Source organism: Cnephaeus nilssonii, assembly GCF_951640355.1.
Source record: "Cnephaeus nilssonii genome assembly, chromosome: 4".
Taxonomy (NCBI): Eukaryota; Metazoa; Chordata; class Mammalia; order Chiroptera; family Vespertilionidae; genus Cnephaeus; species Cnephaeus nilssonii.
In genome coordinates, this window is record NC_137075.1 from 68698671 (window position 1) to 68718318 (window position 19648).

General features: G+C 34.6%; 1 protein-coding gene across 1 annotated transcript in view; it reads right to left on the minus strand.

The window, feature by feature from the left end:
• The window catches only part of SOS2 (SOS Ras/Rho guanine nucleotide exchange factor 2), a 109956-nt gene that overhangs the window by 19366 nt on the left and 70942 nt on the right, over window positions 1-19648 (minus strand). Inside the window, exons 9-17 of the mRNA XM_079768413.1 lie at window positions 18431-18558; window positions 16822-17477; window positions 16364-16445; window positions 14720-14842; window positions 10702-10805; window positions 8409-8631; window positions 4774-4893; window positions 4464-4626; window positions 1033-1150 (exon numbers count right to left, since the gene is read on the minus strand). Coding sequence (XP_079624539.1) covers window positions 1033-1150; window positions 4464-4626; window positions 4774-4893; window positions 8409-8631; window positions 10702-10805; window positions 14720-14842; window positions 16364-16445; window positions 16822-17477; window positions 18431-18558 — 1717 coding nt within the window. The remainder of the gene's footprint in view (window positions 1-1032; window positions 1151-4463; window positions 4627-4773; window positions 4894-8408; window positions 8632-10701; window positions 10806-14719; window positions 14843-16363; window positions 16446-16821; window positions 17478-18430; window positions 18559-19648) is intronic.

The following is a 19648-nucleotide window of genomic DNA, read 5'->3' on the forward strand; positions in this document are numbered from 1 at the left end:
CATTTCTTAGACTAGTAGCCTAAAATAAAAGGGATTCATTCACAAACTCTAAATTGTAGGGCTAAATCTATTCTAACCATTTTAATATTTAGTTATAATATCTAATGCCAATGATCTTAAATGATTACTGATCAAGAAATTAATTTTAAGCTAATTCTAATTAATAACACTAGAGATTTATAAACTAATTTTGTTCCCCAATGCCCATAATTTAAATAGAAAAAGAATTATTCCTCATCCTGGGACAGTAAGGAAATTTTTGGTTCCTTTTTCATGCATAATTATTGATTTATTTATATCAGTAGCTCCCATCTGGGGGCAATTTTGTTCCCTAGGGGATATTTGGGAGTGTCTGGAGACATTTTTGGTTGTCACAACCAGTTGTATGTGCGAGTGTGTGTGTGTACACTCATGCATGCTATGGTATGAATGCTCAAAACTCATGTTGAGCCGAAACCGGTTTGGCTCAGTGGATAGAGCGTCGGTCTGCGGACTGGAAGGTCCCAGGTTCGATTCCGGTCAAGGGCATGTACATTGGTTGCGGGCACATCCCCCGGTGGGGGGTGTGCAGGAGGCAGCTGGTCGATGTCTCTCTCATCGATGTTTCTAGCTCTCTATCCCTCTCCCTTCCTCTCTGTGAAAAATCAATAAAAATATATTTAAAAAAACAAAAAAACAAAACAAAACAAAACAAAAAACTCATGTTGAAATCCTAATGCTGAATATGATGGTTTTAGGAGGTAGAGCCTTTCGGAGGTGCCTAAGTCATGAGGGTGGAGCTGTCATGAATGAGATATGTGCTCTTACAGAAGAGACCCCAGAGAGCTCCTTACAACAGCTCTATGAGGTAATTATCAGTCTTCATATTACAGGTAAGGAAATAAAGTTTAAGTTTTATTTATTAATATAGATAGCTAATAAAAGTAGATGGCTCTCAGGTATCAAATAAGGACAATCTCAAGGATGGTTTCTTTTGTATACAATACTAGTACACTTTCCCCCCAAATATAAGTACATACCTAAATAACTTACCAAAAAAAGGCACACAAGGTGGATTGATTGACTTAAGTTTTACTAAGTATTTTTTAAAGTGATCTTGACTTAATTCCACAGCTTCATCCAAAATTCTCCTTTTTCTTTCCTGCAAGGCCTTTCAAATATATAATCAAATATATAATTAAGTATAACTTGTTTTTACAATTCAATCATATTTTATGAATGCAGAGCTTTTAACTTCACACATTTTTGTAAATATTTGAAAAAACAATTTTTAAATTAAGAGATAAGTATTCCTGCCCTAACCGGTTTGGCTCAGTGGATAGAGCGCCGGCCTGCGGACTGAAAGGTCCCAGGTTCGATTCCGGTCAAGGGCATGTACCCTGGTTGCGGGCACATCCCCGGTGCAGGGTGTGCAGGAGGCAGCTGGTCAATGTTTCTCTCTCATCAATGTTTCTGGCTCTCTATCTCTTTCCCTTCCTCTCTGTAAAAAAAAATCAATAAAAATATATTTTTTTAAAAATTAAGAGATAAGTATTCCTTTCTGCACTTACCTGAAATTTCTCTTCTGATATCTATAAATATAAAACTTAAAAATCTAGTTTTTTCCCCTTATATAAATTAGAGGATTAAATAACAAAAATATTCTTCCTCTTCACTAATTGGTTTATAAAAACCATGCAATTCCTATCAAAATCCAAACTTTTTAAAAAATGAAACTTAAGCTGATTCCTAAATTTATATAGAAGAACAAAGGGTCAGGAGTAGTCACTCTTGAAAAAGAATGATTGGTGGGAACTTACAGAAGGCAACCAATAGATGTTTCTCTCTTTCTCCCTTCCTCTCTATAAGCATGTCCTCAGGTGAGGATTAAAAAAAAAAAAAAAGAAAAGGAAAGGAAAAAAGAGAATAAGCATAAAATTCAGAATCAAAAGGGTAGCTGGCTCTGAAGGGACAAGAAAAGAAATTGAATTGGTAGAAGTTCTTAAATTAGATGCCATATATAGAGGTGTTCTTTATATTTTTATTCTTTATACCTAATACACATTTTCAGAAATATTGTTCTGTACACAATATTATAAGAAACTAAACCTGAACTTCTCAAACTAAATACACTCTTTAAGAGTATTTCAAAGTCAGAATAGAAATTAATTTATTAAAAGATTAATATTTGGTACTATTTGACTGTTAATATCTTTAATACATAAAAAGTTCATACAAATCAACAAAATGAAAACACCCAAATAGAAAAATACATACATGAAAGCCATTTATCCTCCACTCCCCTCTAATCACAACCTTCTGATAGAACCAATGTGAAGAAAAATGTATGTATCCTTCCACACTATTCTCAATGCTCATACAACCTCACTTACATGTTTAATATTTGTTCTGTTTTGTTATATCAAGATGAAATAATATTTACTCATTATTCTGATGTTTTTAAAATAACTTTCCCCCTAAAATATCACAAATATCCTTCCAAGACATACACATAGATCCTTACTCACTTTTTTTCTATAGCTGAACAATATTCTACATTATAGGTGTAGGACAATGTATTCAATTATTCTCTTATTGATGAACATCCAGGTTATTTCTAGTTTTCTGTTGCCACAATTAATGCTGCAGAAATTACATCTTTGTATATTAACTTTATAGTCTGGCTCTTTTATTTCTGGATCTAAGAGTATGCACAGTCTAATTTTAATATTTATTGCCCAGTCACTTTCCAGAAAGACTGTAAAAATTCACATTGCCAAAGGCAATATATTTGCATTGCTGTGCCTCTAACATTTTATCCTTCACTTAGACAATAAAAAACTTTCTAGGTATAAAAATAAAGGAAGAATTCATAAATGAAGGATTGATACATTTAACTAAATAAAAATGATAAAACTTCCATACATAAAAACATTATATACATTTTTTAAAGACAAATAGAAACTGAAGAATACCTGGGCAATATTTGACTAACTGTTAATATCTTTAACCTTTTGCACTCGGATGTCGAGATTAAAATTACTCTTTGAATGTATCAGTAATTTGAAATATAAAAAAATCCAAATAAATAAGTTTGTATGAAAAGAAACTCCAGTTTTTTATTCTACTGCCGCGCTTTGTAAAATCTGGGGTATTTAAAAAATTAAATCCCGAGTAGAATAAAGGAATCGAGAAAAAAGCAAGCGAGAGCAAAGGGTTAATATATAAAAGATGATAAAAATAATAAGATGCAAACATCCAAATACCGGTAAGCGTATATAAATTACAAAGAAGGTAAAATGGCCAATAAGTACATTTAAAGATATTCAACCTTACTACTTATTTTAAAAAATACAAATATTTAAAAAGAAGGTTTTTCTCTGGACTATGAAATCTGTAAATAAGTTTTTAACAAGGTAATACCCAGGGGGATTTATCATATCTTGCTAGAAAGTACCTTGATGATATTATCAAAAGTCTTAAAAGGTACAAATACTGTGAGCTAGCTATTCCACCTGTAGAAACTTATTCTAGGAAAATAATCAAATTCTTACAAAGATTTCTGTAAATGGATGTTCCATGTTAAATTATTTACCACAGCAAAAAATGAAAAATAACTTAATTGTCCCACAATAGTGTGTAAAATAAATTATAGTTTATCCACTGAATAGAAAATGACTCAGCCATTAAAAATTTGTTTTTGAAGATAAGCTAATAAAACAAGAAAATATGCCCTAACCGGTTTGGCTCAGTGGATAGAGCGTTGGCCTGCGGACTGAAGGGTCCCAGGTTTGATTCCGGTCAAGGGCATGTACCTTGGTTGAGGGCACATCCCCAGTATGGGGTGTGAGGAGGCAGCGGATCAATGTTTCTAACTCTCTATCCCTCTCCCTTCCTCTCTGTAAAAAAAATCAATAAAATATATTTTAAAAAAAAAACACAAGAAAATATTTATGGTAAAAAGGTACAGGCCATAAAAATCTATGTACAATATGATCTAAACTTTATTATTAAAAATGTGAAATATCGTTCCATACTTTCTGTATCTTCTGAATTTTCTATATAACACTAAACATATACTACTTCATGATTTGAAAAAACAAATAAATTTAGGTTTTAGAAAGGGTTCTCTCCATGTTATTATTTCTCTATCTACCAAAGGTGATTAAAGTAATTTGTGTACTTATATCTGAAATCCTTTGTCATTATTTAAAACTATCAATCAATGTGCTGTTGAAAAAAATCCATTTGGAACTTCATTACGTTTTTGGTAAGCACATTAACTAAACAAAGTCACAAGTCCCAGATTCTTTCATGAACCCTAGGCTTACTAGTGTATATTGGTGTAATTTTCTAATATCCTGAAATCACTGCATTTAAGGGAATAAGATAGATTTACAACAAAAGATAGGTGGTAGAAGTAATCTTTTTATATTAATTTTACCTTCCCTCAAAATAATGAAATATTTAAGCCTAAAACTTACCTCAAAGGTATGATCTAGTCTGTATACTGACACTGAGTTTACTGCACTGACTATTTCCAATACACCATTGAAATTATTCAAATCTTGAAAAACTTGCAGAATTTCTATAATTCTACTTAGTACTGCCACCCGTTCCTCAAAATTTTCTGCTTCCACAATGCACCTAACAAAAAAATAAAAAGAAAAAATTCATGGTTTAGAAAGCAATTTCCTCATCTCATGTAGAAATATATTTTTAGCAAGGATTTTGGCTTATATATTAGTTGATGTTATGATTATAAAGAATGAGACACAGTAAGTAAAAACTTACTTTTCAAACCAGAGCGTAAGATTTGTAGTATGGCGAATCATTTTTAATAAATTCGGAGAATTTATTTCTTTATCTTCTTTGGTCCATACACTCCCTACCAGTTCAGAAGGTTGAACTTTCCTGTGGAACCAAAAATCAATGCAACTTAACCTACAAAGGATTATCAAAATTATTTAAAGTTCTAATATTTAATAAGAAAAACACAATTAACCCAAAAGATAAGTAGACAAATATAAGAGGTAATTCACAGAGGAATAGACCCGACTAGCCACAAATATAAATAAATACTTTTTCTTACTCAGGGAAAAGAACGTTAAACCATAATGAAATCCCATTTTACTCCTGTTATATTAATGAAAGTCTGACACCAAATGGGCAAAAATGTGAAAAAACAAGAAATTTCCAATACTGATGTGCAAGTAAAAACTGACACAGCCACTTTATAAAGCAATTTGTCAATGTCTCATAATACTGAAGATATATATATATTAGATCACCCAGCAATTCCATACATGTACTCTAGGTATATACTCTAGATACAACAGGTTATAAGAAAACATTTATAGGAATGTTCAGTGAAGCATTGTTTGTGAGAGTGAAAAGTCCCAAACAACCTAGAGGCTCATCATCAAGTGACTGGATAAATTATGGAGTATTCTTACAATGGAATACCACACAGCAATTAAAATAAGCAAACTAGCCCGGGAGGTGTTGCTCAGTGGTTAAGCATCGAACCAGGAACCAGGAGGTCATGGTTAGATTCCCAGTCAGGGCACGTACCTGGGTAGCGGGCTCAATCCCCAGTAGGGGGCATACAGGAGGCAGCCAATCAATGATTCTCTCTCATCATTGATACTTCTCTCTCCCTCGCCCTCTCCCTTCCTCTCTCTGAAATCAATAAAAACATTTCTTTTAAAAAAGAAAGAAAAAAACCCAAAAAACTAGAGCTATATTTCTTAACTTGAACAAGAGCCAGAAACAATTTAAGTAAAAAACAAGTTGCAGAATGATAAAGTTTTAAAATGTGAAACAAAGCTACATACTGTTAATGAATGTTTATATTGATATAAATTATAAAGATATAAACAGGAATAGTAAACACTAAATATAAGATAGTGGTATTACTTGGGAGAAAGAGGAGGAATGGGGTTGGGGAGAATTACACAAAGGACTTCAACTTTATTCATAATGCTTTTGTTGTTCAGGGGTGCTTATTATATTGTTTTCTACAGTTTTTGGAATACCTGAAATATTTTTTTAAAAAGTCAAACAAAAGAGCTGATTAAATAATTGTACATAGTGAGTAGGGGTTACATTATTTAAAAATTGACCAGCACCCTGGCTGGTTGTGGCTCAGTTGGTTGAGTGTTGTCCCATTCACTGGTTCGATTCATGGTCAGAGCATTTGCCGGGGTTGTGAGCTCGATCCCCCCCAGCAGGGGGCGTGCAGGAGCAGCCGATAGATGTTTCTCTCTTTCCCTCTCCCTTCCTCTCTCTAAAATCAATAAAAATATCTTTTAAAATAAGTTTTCTTAAAGTGGTTCTATTATTTCACCATAAATTTAGTTTAGTGTTAATGTTTTATGTATGTTACCCATTTTCCATAATATACATATCATTTAACAAAGGTATTCCTATGTTCTGAAAGCAAGTCCACATAGAGCTAGATGCTTTTTTCTTTCTATGTCTATTCGTGTAACAGTCACCATATGAAGAAAAACTTGATTCAGTACTATCTGCTTTGTTATCTCAAGTAACAAGTCCTTCCATTCCTATCTATCACAAATCCCACATTATAAACAAAAACAACCTGAACTCCAAATTACTTAAAATATAACATGACACTTTGAGTCAGATGTTGACAACCTCCAACATGTGTGCTAAATTCTGAATAACACAGCCAGGGCAAAACACAGGCCCAATTCTAAAGAAGGCAGAGTTTTATGTCTAGTGCTAATAAAGAATATACCTTCCTACATTCCCTATTAGCACTAAACTTTATATAATCTTACTTTTCTGTGTAATCCATGTAAAGAAAAAATTGGCTGCTAACCAGGATAACTTCTTTTTATATATAGAGTGTCCCCCAAAAAATGATACACACTTTGAATAATTATAAAGGCAGTGTTTATTAAAATACATTTCATTTTCAAAATTGAGCTATCAGCTGTTAAAGTGTGTATACATTTTTTGGGGGATACCCTGTATATGTATATTTTTAGTCCTCACCCCAGGACATGCTTACAGGGAGGAGGGGGAGAGAGGGAGAGAGGGAGAGAGGGAGAGAGGGAGAAAGGGAGAGAGAGAGAGAGAGAGAGAGAGAGAGAGAGAGAGAGAGAGAGAGAGAGAGAAAGAGAAAGAGAGAGAGAGAGATCATTTGGACCAGCAACATTTTGGTACACAGGACAAAGCTCTACAAATAAGCCACTCCAGATATAGGGTGATGGCAAGAACACTATATATAAAGAAAGGTGATGTAATACACATTAAAACAAATAGCCAAGCACATTTCTAGAGATCCTTACAAATGAAAGAAAATGGTTTGGAAGGATTTAAAAAAAATAAAAAATAGTTTCATTGATTTCAGAGACAAAGGGAGAGGGAGTTAGAAATATCAATGATGAGAATCATTGATTAGCTGCTCCCTGCACACCCCCTGCTGGGGATCCAGCCTGCAACCCAGGCATGTACCCTGATCATGACCTCTTGGCTCAACCACTGAGCCACGTTGGCCAGGCTGGAAGTTTTAACTATGGCTCATCATCGCACTACTTTAGAAATAACTTTTCTTTAAAGTTAATATTTACTTCAAAAAGCTAAAGTTATTTGAGATGCCTTAAAAGAAGTTAAGAAATCTTTATTCTCCTCTAACAATTTTGTTATTCATTTGCCTAACAAACCTAACCCTGCCAAGCTCCCAAGTAAAATTCTGATTATGTAGAATCTGAAAAAAAGAAAAGCAAAAAGAATAAAGCTTGTCTCACTCAATATTCTATCTACTTAGCTGCCAAGAGCCTAGCATCTATACTGACTGATTAAGCTGAAACAACTTAATAAAGCAATCTGAGAGAAGTAGTATTAGTAGAAGCTCAGTGACTACTTTGAAAGTGGCTGCCATTCTATTGCATTAGTATTCTCTCTGCCACTGCTCTTGTGAAGGATTGCTAAGTACCAAATCTGGGCCTATATAGCAATACATTTTAAGACTTTAGCCAGCCGAACAGACTGAAGTTAAAAACTGTGCTATAGCTGTAGCCAGTTTGGCTCAGTGCATAGTGTTGGCCTGCGGACCATAGGGTCCCAGGTTCGATTCCGTACCTCGGTTGCAGGCTCCTCCCCAACCCAGGCCCTGGTCAGGGTGCATGCAGGAGGCAACCAATCAATGTTTTTTCTCTCACATCCATGCTTCTCTCTGTCTTCCCCTCTCTCTTCCATTCTCTCTGAAAATCAATCGAAAAATATCCTCAGGTGAGGATTAAAACAAAAAAACAACTGTGCTATAAACTTTCCATCATGCCCACAAGAATAGATTGAGGTATTTTTAAGCACTCATGAATAATTTGCTAAATGTTCTGAAAACAGAGATATGTTCAAGGTTCTTGAAAACAGAGCAGCATATTATTGATAATGTCTACCTGTAGAGATCAGATTCCAAAAGTGTCAGCTGACGTGCAATTTCTATTGGATGAAGTGTCATGAGATCAAATGTTTCAAACTGTCCTGGTCTGCTGATATGCCATTCAATTGGTGGAGGTGGATTTTCAAAGGTAATATTATGGCTTATTCCATTTGCCTGAGTTTGTTTCTTCCTCTTGATGATCTTAGCAATTGACTCTACCCATTTCTTCATGGCTTTCCCTAGATAAAGATACAAAATAAAAATGCCTTTTATTTGATAGATAACACAAACCTTTACATAATGTTTAACATTTACCTAGCTTCAACAAGGACCAACTCAATGGTGTCCTTTTGTTTCATCTAACCCCAATTATGCCCTCCCTTCTATCCCTGCTATTTAAAAACAAATCTAATATTTAAGTATGCATTTATTTAAAAGTTAAAGATTTAAAAAAATAACAATACCATGATCACATATAAAAAACAACAATAACTTCTTAATATCATTTCTTAATATCATCAAATATTAGTGTTCAGTCTGGCTGGCGTTGCTCAGTGGTTGAGCATCAACCTATGAACCAGGAGGTTAAAGTTTGTTTTCCGGTCAGGGCACATGCCCAGGCTGCGGGCTCAATCCCTGGTGGGGGATGTGCAGGAGGCAGCCAATCAATGATTCTTTCTCATCATTGATGTTTCTATCTTCCTTTCCCTCTCCCTTCCTCTCTGAAATCAATAAAAATATATTAAAAAAATATTAGCGTTCAAATTTCCCTGTCGCATACATGTTTTCTTATAGTTGGTTTGAAATAGGATTTGAACGAGATCTACACGTTGCACTGAATTAGTATGTCTCAAGTCTCCTTTAATCTCTCATTTTGCTTGTAATTTATTTTTTGCTCTGTGTTTCCCCAGTCTGAATTTTGCCAATTCCATCCCTGTGGTATCATTGCCATGTTTTGCTGTCCCTGTATTTTCTGGAAATCAGATACATAGAGACTTGATTTGATTCAGGGTCAATTTTTGACACAAATACTTGCTAGTATATTTTTAACAGGAGGCATAGAATATCCAGTTACTTCTCTTTTTGTGATGTTACTAGGAATTGAGAAATGGTAATCTAATTCTATCATCCTTCTTCACTTACTAGTTATAATACTTCTATAAAAAGAAACTTTCACAAATCAACTATTTGGTTATCCTGAGGTATGTGTATAGACAAGGCCTTTAGATATTAACTATAGACGTTAATATAAAATTTACTTGTTTTATTCTAATACATGTATGTATTATAAAAGCTTCTTAGATTACATATAATCTAGTGTCTCCATTGCAATATTATTTAAATTAATTTAGTACTATAAATAATTTTAAAGTACGCCTGAAAATTTTATCTTGAACATCTCAAAATTTAAACAAAGAAATCATATCCTCTATTTTAAGTAAAATTTCCCTTAAAAAACAAGTAGATGAAATAAGCTAGGCTTAGTTATAGTATTTTTATTAACACATTATACTATCAGATAAAATATAAATGTTCTTGATTCAATAACATACATTTAATGACACATACATCTGTTTAAATGTTCATGGCCTAGACTTTCATTTCATGGGCTGTGTTCTGCTACTTCAGGTAGGAAACTCCTACCTTTCAGGTGCCAAAATACACTAAAAACTTTTCCAGGGGGAAGTAAACATTATTTAAAAAGTTATTAACTTTTCAAAACTAAAGAATAAGATTAAAGAGACTAAGAAAACAGATAAAATTATACAAATATGTAATTAGTTCAAGGAATGGCAACCTTGACATGAGATAAAAATAAATGGCTTAAGCCGAAACCGGTTTGGCTCAGTGGATAGAGCGTCGGCCTGAGGATTGAAAGGTCCAAGGTTTGATTCCGGTCAAGGGCATGTACCTTGGTTGCAGGCACATCCCCAGTTGGGGGTTTGCAGGAGGCAGCTGATCGATGTTTCTCTCTAATCGATGTTTCTAACTCTCTATCCCTCTCCCTTCCTCTCTGTAATAAATCAATAAAATATATTTAAAAAAATAATAAATGGCTTAAATTTATTAAAGAGGACTTTTGACCTCCTTAAAAGAAAGATTCTACTAAAAAACTTGAAAAGGCAAGGTTCTAAGACTTCAGGTGGTTCTAAATATATACAAGCTCCTTGGCGTCTTTAAATATCATTCCAGATCTTATTTCAGTTTTTAAAAAATGAAAACTAGTTTAACTTTTAAATTAAGTCACACAAATTTAAAAATAAACTCATGTGTGACATAAGATTCAATCAAACCTTTAAATAATATACCTCTTACACTTGAAATGAAGGATTCTAGTCTTTCAAGCAACTCCAAATCTCTTTCAAAGTCATAAAAATGGTGTTCAACCCAGTGCCGAAATACATTTAAGATCCTGATAAAATGGGGAAACAAAAAAACAAACACATTTTAATGAAACCTAAGCATTCAATTACACTTCTTTTACCTCTCTAATACCATGGTGATAACTTTACATACAAAGGCCATAACACTCACAGAGTCTGTAATTTGTATTTAATTAATATCTTAAGTGCTTTAACAATATGAAGACAGATCTCAGAATGTTCATTATTTTAAAATTATACTTTTTAAAAAATTTATAAGCATAAAATATGGTTCCTGTAATTCCTTAATTACCGATTACTCTTCAGCAAAAGTACCTTTTCTTTTATTCATACATACAAAATTCATTCTCTATACTATACAAAGCTATTTTAAATGATTATATTGAAAAGAATTTTTATGATCTAAATTTTTATATATTTTCCACACAAGATGGAAAATCAACTAAGATTTTGTATATTTGGTTCAAATTTCTATGTAATTTACAGATATGTCCACATTCTTTTTTTTTCCAAAAGAAAAAATATTTCTGACAGAGCTATTTTGTTTTGCAGTATCACAAAAATATTACTTATGACTGTCCAAGTAGAGATTTAATCAATCTATACCAGACTTTTTAAACAGGAGGTCCTCAAACTTTTTAAACAGGAGGCCAGTTCACTGTCCCTCAGACCGTTGGAGGGCCGGACTATAGTTTTAAAAAAAACTATGAACAAATTCCTATGCACACTGCACATACCTTATTTTGAAGTAAAAAAACAAAACGGCAAAAACACCCGCATGTGGCCCGCGGGCCGTAGTTTGAGGACGCCTGAGCTATACAAATATAACATTCTACTCTTAGACTTAGAGATACAGTAAATTAATTAGATTAGCATTTTTCCTTCATTATTTCAGTGGGTGACTATTTCATACTTTTATTCAATTTATTAGTGACATTAGTTAATAAAATTATATAGGTTTTAGGTGTACAATTTTATAATATACTAGTAGCCCTGTGCACAAATCTGTGCACCAGTAGCTCTCCGCCTGCTGCCCCACCCTCTTGTAGCTCCCCCCACTCCCCCTCCCCCCCCATAGCTTGCTGCCCTGCCCCCTCCTGTAGCTCTCCGCCACCTGCTTGTAGCTCGCTGCCCCACCCTCCTGCTGATCTGTGATCCAGTTGTTACACTTCACGGCATAACAACCATTTGCATATTATATCTTTATTATATAGGATCACCTGTTATTGTATTGTGTGTTCCCCACCCCAAGTCAAGTCTCCTTCCATCACCATTTATCCTTCTGTTGCGCTCTTTTACCTCCCCCCACCCCATTTTCCCTCTGGTAATCACCATACTGTTGTCAGTTTATGAGGATGGGTTTTGTTGTTTTTTTCTTAATCCCTTCATCTTTTTCATCCAGCCCACCTATCATCCCCTCCCCTCTGACAGCTGAGTCTGTTTCTATTTTGTTTGTTAGTTTATTTTGTTCTTTAGTTTCCACATATAAATGAAATCATATGGTATCTGTCTTCCTCTGACTGGCTAATTTCACTTAGCATAATACTCTCCAGGTTCATCCATGCTGTTGCAAAGGGTAAGATTTGCTTCTTTTTTACGGTAAAGCAGTATATTCCATTGTATAAATGCACCACAGATTTTTTATCCACTCATCTACTAATGGACACTTGGGCGGCTTCCAAATTTTGGTTACTATAAATAGCACTGCAGTGAACATAGGGGTGCATATATTCTTTCGAATTAGTGTTTCAGGTTTCTTTGGATATATTCCCAAAAGTGGAATCACTGGGTCATAAGACAGTTCCATTTTTAATTTTGTAAGGAAACTCCACACTGCTTTTCACAGTGGCTGCACCAATCTGTATTCCCCCACCAACACTACACAAGGGTTTCCTTTTCTCCACATGCTTCCCAACACTTGTTCGTTTCTAGATTAGCTTTCTTCCTTTCTAACTGACAGACAATAATTTTTCTCCCAGGCTAAGAAAATTCTTTAAATTCCCAATCTCTATCATGCTATCTGAACAAAACCACCTTAGTCACTGTATGCCTGGTTAGTTCTGTGGCATAGAAAATATTTCAAGATATCACAAAACTGTTAGCTTCTAGTTTGCACAGGGTTAATTCAAATAACTACTTCCATTTCCTCTCCTTCCTAGTTTCTACAGTATCCAATGTAATTTCAAAATTATCATGTAAGAGAAAAAAAATCTCATAATTAGATTTCATCAAAATGAAAAACTTCTGCTCATCAAAATATATTATTAAGAAAAGTAATAGGTAAGCCACAGATTTAGAGAAAAATTTATAAAACATTTATTTGACAAGACTGGAATCTCAATAACTATAACAACTCAATAGTAAAAAAATAACTCAAAAAAATAGGCAGATTTGAATAGATTCTTCACAAAATAAATATGAATAGCCAGTAAGAACAATATAAAGTTCTCAACATCATTAGTCATCAAATTAAAACCACAGAGAAATACCACTACACCCCCTCAGTGTGGATAAGGTATAAAGGTAGTCATCATTAAACGCTAATGAGGATTTGAAGCAACTGGAACTCTAATACACTGTTAGTAAGAGTGTAATACAGTATAATCACTTTGAGAAAGATTTGGCAGTTTCTTTTAAAATTAAACATACACCTACCCTACAACTCACCATTCCACTCTGAGTTGTTAACCCAAGATACTATGTGAAAAAATATATTCACAAAAAACTTGAAAAATAAAAGTTCATAGAAGCTTTTTTCATAATAAAAACTGAAAAGAACCCAGGTATCCTTCAGTGGGGAAATTAATAAACAAACTGTGGTATCTATATATATAAAAGGCTAAATGACTGACTGTCCATCTGTCCAACCAGCCGGTACATATGATGCGCACTGGCAATTTAAAAATAAACATTGACTAGCGCATGCACGAGATCTCGCTGGCACCAATCGCATGTGTGTATTTCTATCTGTCATTGTCGATCGTGAATTTGGTTGTTTTTGCTGGCATTCTGAAGCTTAAAGAAAGCAGCGTCCTTGACAGAATATGTCTGAAGACCAACTATTGGCACAATTAATTTCCTTTCAATGTGCACAAATCCGTGCACCAGCCACTAGTATTCATATAATAGAATACCACCTCAGCAATAAAATAGAACAAACTACTATACAAGCAACAACATGCTCAAAAACATGTTCAGTGAAAGAAGTTAGACACAAAAGAGTATACAATATAAGAATCCATTTATATAAAATTCTAAAATAGGTAAAATTAATCTATGTAGTAAGATAAATACTGCTTTGAGCAATCAGAACAAAAGCTGATTAGAATGGGCATAAAAGGACTTTCTGGGGTGATGATAACATTTTATATCTTGAAAGGAATTTGGATTATAGAAATGTATGTATTTGTTAAAAGTCAACCAAAGTGTATTGTATACAGTTTAGAAAACAAGAATAAACAAATACCATTAATGATATACAAGTGGAAGTATTTAAAGAAAAGTGTACTTTGAATTACAACTCCAATTAGATAATTAATGGACCAATAGAAGAATGATAAATTAATAAATGTATGATAAAATCAATATAGCAAAACATTAAGCCCAAGGTTATTAGATATTCATAATGAGACATGAAGAAAAAAAGGTGTGTGTGTGTGAGGGAGGAGTTGACAATAGGCAAACTCATATGCAATTTTATAAGTTTTACTTAATAGGTATCCTGGTCTGTAAGAATATCACATGCCAGATATCTGATGCAAATAACATCTATTTTAATAATTAAAATTCTTCAGGGTATTTAAGAGTAAATTCATAAAGAAAGAACTTAACTGCTATGAGGTTAACAACAATACCTATACCTGAATTAAGAGGTAAAAACTTTTGTGCTAACTATATACTGAAAATCGAACGGCACATTAAAAATATAATATACACGCCAAACCTAAGTTGCACTGGTTGGACGTATTCCTTGCGAAACCTTTTAAGGTCTACACTAATTGGTTGTTCGCCTTTCTCTGCTGCCAATTTATCTGCTTCAGTAGGTTCTGGCTCTGGAATTTCAAATCTAAGAAGAAAAGCAAAATGAGAGAAATTTTCCATGTTTATACATAAATGAAAAGGATTTCAAACACAGCAGTAAGAATATTTTAACTAAGCAACCTTGTTTTCTACTATTTATGTGAAAAGTACAATTACTGATAAATTTTTCTTAAAGCATTACATACTACAAAAAATTGCCCTTTGGCTATACAGTACTAAGGTTTTATAGTCTTACTTCTATAAAAAAAGTTTAGTAACTAGTATTTATCAACATAGAAAAGATCAATGGAAAAGATTCAAGAAAAAAATCTGTAAGGAGTATAACCTCTTTAATATCCATAATATTTATTTTTTAAATGCAAGTAGATATAACTTTCCTTAAATAAATGAATATAAATCCAAAGAGAGGGTCCAAACTGAATTTTAAACAGTAAAGAACATACCTAAGTGGATAAAGTAAAAAGCAAAGTTAAAAAAAAAAAAAACTGCCCACAAGAAATATAGCTAAATTATGTCTAACATGTATGCTTTCCTAATTTTGGACATGGAAATACAACCAAGTAAATCTTCCCAGCTCATTACAGTGACTCAGTCTGGTAAACTTTGTTTCATAGAAAAACATAATGTTAGAGGTCAAGATAAAATTCTGGCATTAAGTTTTTAAATGTGAAACAAAAATTATTTTGGAGTTCAGATGCTACATTTAACCTTTAAAGCATTTAAACTGCCACTAATATACTCAGTAAAAGATAAAAAGTCAATCTAAAACTTACTTTTAAAAATTAATTACAATAAGAAAATGTTAATTTTTAGGTCTAATAATGATATTTTGATTATGTTTTTAATAAGAGTACTTATCTTTTAGAAATACAACTGGAAATATTTACAGGTGAAATACACTGTCTAGAATATACTGCAAAAGACAGTTGTCCCTTGGTACCCCCAGGGGATTGGTTCCAAGACCCCAGCAGATACAAAATCCACTGTTGGTGGAGTCCCTTAGCCCTCCGTATCCTCAGATATGGAGACGGATAAGAATAATGAACCCATGGAAACAGAGGCTGACTGTAATCCTGGGATTAGGATGTTGAAATGGTAGAAAAATAGGGCACATATGATTTGATAATTACCACAGTTGGATGACTGATACATGAGGTTATTATATTTTCCTATTCACTCTTGTACACTTACTATATTTCATAATAAAAAGTTTGTTTTAAAAGTAAAAAAGTATCTTTTAAGAAAACATTGTTTTATTGTACAGAAAACAATTTAATTAAGATACATAGTTTTTTTATCCTCTAAAATGGGTCTTTCTGATTACCACTATAAACATTGCTAAGCTCTGAAAAGACCTCTATTATAAACAGGGATTTCAGTTTAAGCACACTGTTTAAAGTGAACAGAAATACTGCTAATTTTATGCCAAATAAATTATATTAAAAAAACCACTTGAGTAGATACTAGGTACCCAGCATTTTACAAGATAAAAAACAGTTCAGTTTTTACAAAATGCAAATATAAGTGAAATAAAAATTTTTCTTACCGTTCAATCAGTAAGCTTAGCAATTCCTGTGGTTTACAAAATGAACGATATGTAGTAAGAAAAGTACGAACAAAATTGGGATCTGAAAAAATAGAGCATAAAACAGTTTGCATATTCAATTTATTCAGCGTATTTTGGAGGCCTTACTTCCTTTTTCCTTTTATCCTGGCTTTTCCAATTGTGGCTCTTTCTGCCAATCACAGTATTTCTTGAGAAATGAGGATTGTTTTCACATTTAAGATTTATGGATATACCATTTTTATGAATATTTAATTATCAGTGAAGTTAATAATATTGTATTTTAGAGACATTTAGTTAGTTACTTATTCCTTTTGATTCTGCAGTATTCTTTTCATATTTTAGAGGCATTTTTTTTCAGGCCTCAAGCCTTTTGAACATTTTTGAAAAGCTTTTAGCTCCTTCGGCCTAGACAATCACTTGTAATGAGTTTCACATACCTGCATACATATGATATGTTAATCTTTCAATTAACTTCACCACTGTTCCTCCTTTAATAATGGGGATTCCACTTCTACTTTGCAAGTTGTCTTCAAAAACAATGTTTTCCTCAGAGTCTTTTACTACAAAACGATAAACTTCAGGACTTGGTAATCTCAGTGGTTGCTCATTTTCTTCTTTCAATAATACTGAATCTAGCATTCGATCTAGAGTACTACGATAATGAAGAGAAATAAGTGCTGCCATCCAATTATTTTTCTCTTCAGCAGATTTAGCAGCAAATATTATGCTGTTTTCATCTTTGGATACTAATTCAAAAGCATGTTTGTATTCACAAGTATCTTCTTTATCACATATTTGTATTTTTCTCATGACAAATTTTTCTTTTAATCTATATTCTGCACTACTGTAACCTGGAAGGCGTGACTGACTATGATTGGGTTTGCAGCTAATCATTAAGCCATCAAAAAGAAAAATATGCCGTTCATGTTTAGCACCAATTCTTGTCAATGGACCTTCCATAATGAATTCATTACAACACTGTCCAATATCTTTGCCTTCCCATCCATCTATGTTTTTCTGAATTTCATTCATTTTTTTAATAGCCAGGTGCTTGCTTCTTAATTGACGATTATAAAAAGGGCAAACAGGATCCCTAAAAAAAATACCAAGACAAAGTTAGCTTATTCAATGACTAAGCAACCATAATTGCTTTAAGTGTAAACTACCTCAAATCAAGTGACAAAAATCCTACATAATAAAAAGGCAATATGCAAATTGCATCACTCCGCTACGCCCACGATTGGGCCGGCTGGAGGCGCGGGGGGCGGGACTCAGGGTGGCCGATTGGCTGGCAGTAGGAGCGGGGGGGCGGGGACTCGCGAGTCCCAGTTCCCCGCTCCTCCAGCTCCTCCCGCAGGCCTAAACGGCTGGCGGGCTGGCGCTGCGGGCGGACCCATGGGGCCTGCGGAAGACGCTGCGGCGGGCGGCGGAAGACGCCGGTGGCCAATTGCGTGGCTGCCGGCACCAGTTTTCCGCCAGCACCAGTTTTCCTCTGGCCACCGCCCCCCATCGGAGCGCCTCCCGAGTCCCACCCTCAGCCTTCAGGAGGCGCTTCGATCAGGGGTGGCCAGACGAAAACTGGTGCTGGCGGAAAACTGGTGCTGGCAGCCAGGTGAAGGAAAGTCTATTGCACGAAACTTCGTGCAACGGGCTTCTAGTATTAAATAACCAAACACTAGATTTTGCACACAGCATTTATTTTTTTCTAACTTTGCCACTACAAGCCTCAATTTCATATTGTGAAAGAGAAGTACCAGAGACTCTATATTTCATTCCTATTGCCGTTCGTCTTAAAATTAAATAATCCTATTTCTTATATAAATTATACAAAACTTATCAACTATATCTTTTAAATTTTTTACACATATCTTAACAATAATACAATGCCAATTTAAAAAGACTAGAAGACCAAAATAAAAACGTAAAACCAAAGTATAATTTTCAAGAATACAACTATCACTATAAATAACACTTCTTGAGGAAAACAGGCATCAGATGTAAGTGAAGTATGCAGAAGCATTCATATTTTCAACAGTTTGGAATTACCCAGGTCGGCGTCGAGGTGAATACTGCTTGTAAATTCGGTCCATACTACCTTGGAGATTCATGAGAGCAGTGATCGCTTGGTTCAAACATTCTCTATCTTCTTGTTCTTCACTACATGCTTTCAATTGCTAGGAAGACCCAAAAAGAAAAATTAAATCTACATTGTTCAATTGTTTCCCTTTCTCATAATTAGAGGAAGCAGCAATATTATAACTCTAAATGAAGTTTAAATGCACTTAATAAAAACCACTATGATTTTATATAATCACATATACTTCAAATCAGCCCTCTTTCTACATATGTCTATACAATACAAATATATAAAGTCCTGTTACCAAAGCAATCAGGAAAAAAATAAAATAAACTGTGATAACCATTTGGACATTTTCTAGATATATAAAAATAGCTCAAAACTTGAAACTTAAAAGTGACTTTTATTTGTTAATAACTATGAATAGAGAAAATAAGAAACACAAATTACTTCATATCTATCCTGCCTAATAAAAGAGTAATATGCAGATTGACCGCACCTTTGCTACGCCTACCAGCCAATCAGGGTGAGTATGCAAATTAACCCAACCAAGATGGCGGTTAATTTGCATATCAAGAAAGCGTAGAAAGAGGCCAAGCATGAAGAAGGGAGCGAAGCTGCGGAGAAGCAAGCAAGCGGGGCAGCAGATGACAGCCCATCAAAAAGAGAGGAAAGCAGGCGGGGCCGGGGAGAAGGGAGGAAAGCAGGCGGGGCCGGGGAGAAGGGAGGAAAGCAGGCGGGGCTGGGGGAGAAGGGAGGAAAGCAGGCGGGGCCGGGGGAGAAGGGAGGAAAGCAGGCGGGGCTGGGGGAGAATGGAGGAAAGCAGGCGGGGCTGGGGGAGAAGGGAGGAAAGCAGGCGGGGCTGGGGGAGAATGGAGGAAAGCAGGCAGGGCTGGGGGAGAAGGGAGGAAAGCAGGCGGGGCTGGGGGAGAAGGGAGGAAAGCAGGCGGGGCCGGGGGAGAACGCAGCAGGAAGCCCTATTGCAGGAATCTTCCTGCAATGGGCTACTAGTCCTATGTAATAATAGACAAATATGCAAATTGACCATACCGCCGACACACCCACAAGCCATGCCCACAAGCCATGCCCACCATCCAATCAGAGTGAGTATGCAAATTAACCCAAACCAAGATGGCTACAGCCACAGAGAGCAAGGTTTCCTAGGTAACAGAGGAAGCCAAGCTTTC